The sequence below is a fragment of the Salvelinus fontinalis genome, unplaced genomic scaffold, assembly GCF_029448725.1.
Source record: "Salvelinus fontinalis isolate EN_2023a unplaced genomic scaffold, ASM2944872v1 scaffold_0300, whole genome shotgun sequence".
Taxonomy (NCBI): Eukaryota; Metazoa; Chordata; class Actinopteri; order Salmoniformes; family Salmonidae; genus Salvelinus; species Salvelinus fontinalis.
In genome coordinates, this window is record NW_026600509.1 from 143905 (window position 1) to 147236 (window position 3332).

Genomic DNA, 3332 nt, shown 5'->3' on the forward strand with positions numbered 1-3332 from the left:
GTCTTGGCCGTGCACATTGCAGTAGAACTGTCTGCTTCCATTGTTCCAGAATCAGCGAACACTCGGTGTTCTCCCGGAGAACATAACAATCTCTCCGCTTCTGTCAATCAGCAGTTCTGGCAACTAGCTGTTGGGAGAGACGAGCAGATGACCCATGCCGTGTGACGCGGACGAGCCAGGCGCATGGATGGCTATAAAAACAACACCAAAAGACATCTGTTTCTGTACCACACAGACTAGATGTGCGCAAACACACAGGTGTCACGAGGACCACATGTAGTGTCCAAACCTCACAGTTTGGAATATTGCAGGATCCACCCAGGCATCCACACTGCCCTACAGGCTATTATAGGCTACATTTCACATGCCACTTAAGTGAGACAACATGATGGAGGTAAAAGGTAACCCCTCCACTAGCCCACCGGCCACCACAACCAACACGCCCGTCGCCCATCAGCGGGCTGAACCTTCTCAGTTCCCCGGGACCAGAGCCCTGAGCCCCGGCTCCTCCAAGGTCCTGCTGGCATACAAAAACGCAACCCAGCACCTGAACTCACCGGGGCTCAAAGCCAGCATGGGTTTCCTTAAAATGGTCACGTCTCAGTGGAAGCACCAGGAAAAGAAGGGGAGGGTGGTGCGGTCCCCAAGCACAGCTAGCTGGCTTCCACCTCCCTCCGATGGCCACTCTTGCAAGAGGTCGCCACTGGACCAGCTATCTGATCTGGTTCTCCAGGGGCAGATCCGGCTCGGCGAGGACGACCCAAGGCTCGCCCAGGACTCTCGGCAGGACCCGCTGAGCTCCACCAAGCCGCAGAACTGCAGGCGCATCGTGGTTCTGGGTGCGCCCGGGGTGGGCAAGACTTCAATCTTGCGACGGTACCTCTGGGACGGCTTCGCGGAGGAGTACCAGCCCACCTCCGAGGATTTCCTCCGGAAAATGTTCCACATCCGCGGGGAGACGTATCAGATCGACGTACTGGACGCCTCCGGAGAGAGGAGCTTCCCGGCGAAACGCAGGCTCTCCATACTAACCGGTGCGTAACGGGAATGTAGGCTATAACGGGAGTCCTTATCATGGTCTCTATGTTGGAGCGTGCTGGAGGTGCCTCAACAGTAGTTGTTATCGCAGGGTTAAAGATGTAAATACATACGTATGAATAAGCCTCTCTCTCCGCGTAGATGTGGTGTGCGTGAAAGTGGACATGCATGCTTTATAAACGACGAGAGAGAATATAAATATGTGTATATGGACGTATAAGTTATGGATAGAATAGCATATAGAATATAATATAACATAATATAATATAATCTTTATCTCAGAAGGAACGTCAGTTCAAATTGCTAATGAGAATATGACAATGTAGGCTATAATGAAAATATAGGCTATAATATTTCGGTCTCCCCCTGTGTTCTGTATAGGTGACATATTCCTTCTGGTCTTCACCCTGGACGACCGGAGCTCTTTCGAGGAGGTGTGTGCCCTGCGCACTGAGATCCTCGCGGCCAAAACCAAGCTCCTCAAGCCCACCAGGCCGGGCCAGAGCGCACGGGTCCCCACGGTAGTCTGCGCTAACAAGGTGGACCTGTCCCCAGCGGAGAGAGAACTTTCCCGGGCAGAGGTGCTCCGAGCCCTCGGTGAGGACTGCGCCTACTTCGAGACCTCCGCCAAAGACCGCACTAATCTGGAGGAGGTATTCGAGGCTCTGGCTAAACGGGGCGGGTTGCCAACTGAAACTAGTCCGTCGCAGCACCGCAAAGTTTCGATTCGGTCGTACCAGGCGCTGAAGGAGGGCAGAGTGGCCGGGAGAGGGAGCCAGGCGCCCGGTTGTAAGGCTCCGTGTGGGGCGCTGTATCCGCTCGCTCGACGGCCGAGTTTCAGCACTGATCTCCGTCAAGTCCTCGGCCCCAACTCCGCACGGAAGCCGGGCAAGCCGCTGGAGAAGTGTCAGATTCAGTGAAGGAGCCAAAGACAGACTGGACTGGTTTATAAGGGTGTGTGGAGCGAGGAAAAACAATCATGTTTGATTTCCACAAAAGCGTTCTGCTAAATGTAGATATGACTGTGAATAGTATCTGCACCAGGGACTTGAACACTACTAATAGCCTACTAAATGTGCAGAAGTTGTGCAATTGTGTGTCTCAATCTAATGTGAAATATATATTTTTGAAATGAATTAAAAAACATTTTTGATCATGTATTATAGTGTGGTCTCCTTTAGGGGCAGAAGATGTATTATAGTGTGGTCTCCTTTAGGAGCAGAAGATGTATTATAGTGTGGTCTCCTTTAGGAGCAGAAGATGTATTATAGTGTGCGTCTCCTTTAGGGGCAGAAGAGGTATTATAGTGTGGTCTCCTTTAGGGGCAGAAGAGGTATTATAGTGTGGTCTCCTTTAGGGGCAGAAGAGGTATTATAGTGTGGTCTCCTTTAGGGGCAGAAGAGGAGAGAGTGGGAGTCTCCTTTAGGGGCAGAAGAGGAGAGAGTGTGGTCTCCTTTAGGGGCAGAAGAGGAGAGAGTGTGGTCTCCTTTAGGGGCAGAAGAGGAGAGAGTGTGGTCTCCTTTAGGGGCAGAAGAGGAGAGAGTGGGAGTCTCCTTTAGGGGCAGAAGAGGAGAGAGTGGGAGTCTCCTTTAGGGGCAGAAGAGGAGAGAGTGTGGTCTCCTTTAGGGGTAGAAGAGGAGAGAGTGTGGTCTCCTTTAGGGGCAGAAGAGGAGAGAGTGGGAGTCTCCTTTAGGGGCAGAAGAGGAGAGAGTGGGAGTAAGAGGACAGAGAGTCAGAGACTTGACTTCATTGACTTTATTGCATAACACATTTCATGAGTCCTACAGACAGAAATAGAGAGCGAGAGAAAGAGAGAGAGAATGGTGGAGAAAAAGTGTGTGTGAAAGTGTGTGTGTGCCTGTGTGTGCTTGTGTGTGTGAGTGTGTGTGTGCCTGTGTGTGTGAGTGTGTGTGCTTGTGTGTGTGAGTGTGTGTGCCTGTGTGTGAGTGTGTGTGCTTGTGTGTGTGCTTGTGCGTCAGACAGAAAGGCAGAGCAGTATTGACTGCAGCAGAGTCGTGATCAACCAGAGGGTTGTACTGTACTAACTAGCCTACACAACTCACTGCCTGCAGTAGACTGGGCCGTTTCTGGTTGTTAAATCCTCTTTACATTCTGTCTATGAGTCAGATTTTTCACACACAAATACATCTGTAACTCCATACTATAGGCCCTATTCTATATATTCAGCATGATGATGTTGATAGTAATGATGATGATGATGATGGTGGTGATGATGATGACGAAGGTGACGATTAAGTTGTTGTTGATGATGATGAATAGGCGTAATGACACTG

The 3332-nt window shown here is 50.7% G+C and overlaps 1 protein-coding gene across 1 annotated transcript; it reads left to right on the top strand.

Moving 5' to 3' along the window:
- The first annotated feature begins 221 nt into the window (after positions 1-221).
- Positions 222-2198, top strand: LOC129845415 (GTP-binding protein Rhes-like). Its single transcript, XM_055913335.1, has 2 exons — positions 222-1034; positions 1420-2198. Exons 1-2 carry the CDS (start codon positions 386-388, stop codon positions 1956-1958), a joined length of 1188 nt encoding a protein of 395 aa, XP_055769310.1. The 5' UTR covers positions 222-385; the 3' UTR covers positions 1959-2198.
- The last annotated feature ends 1134 nt before the right edge of the window (positions 2199-3332 follow it).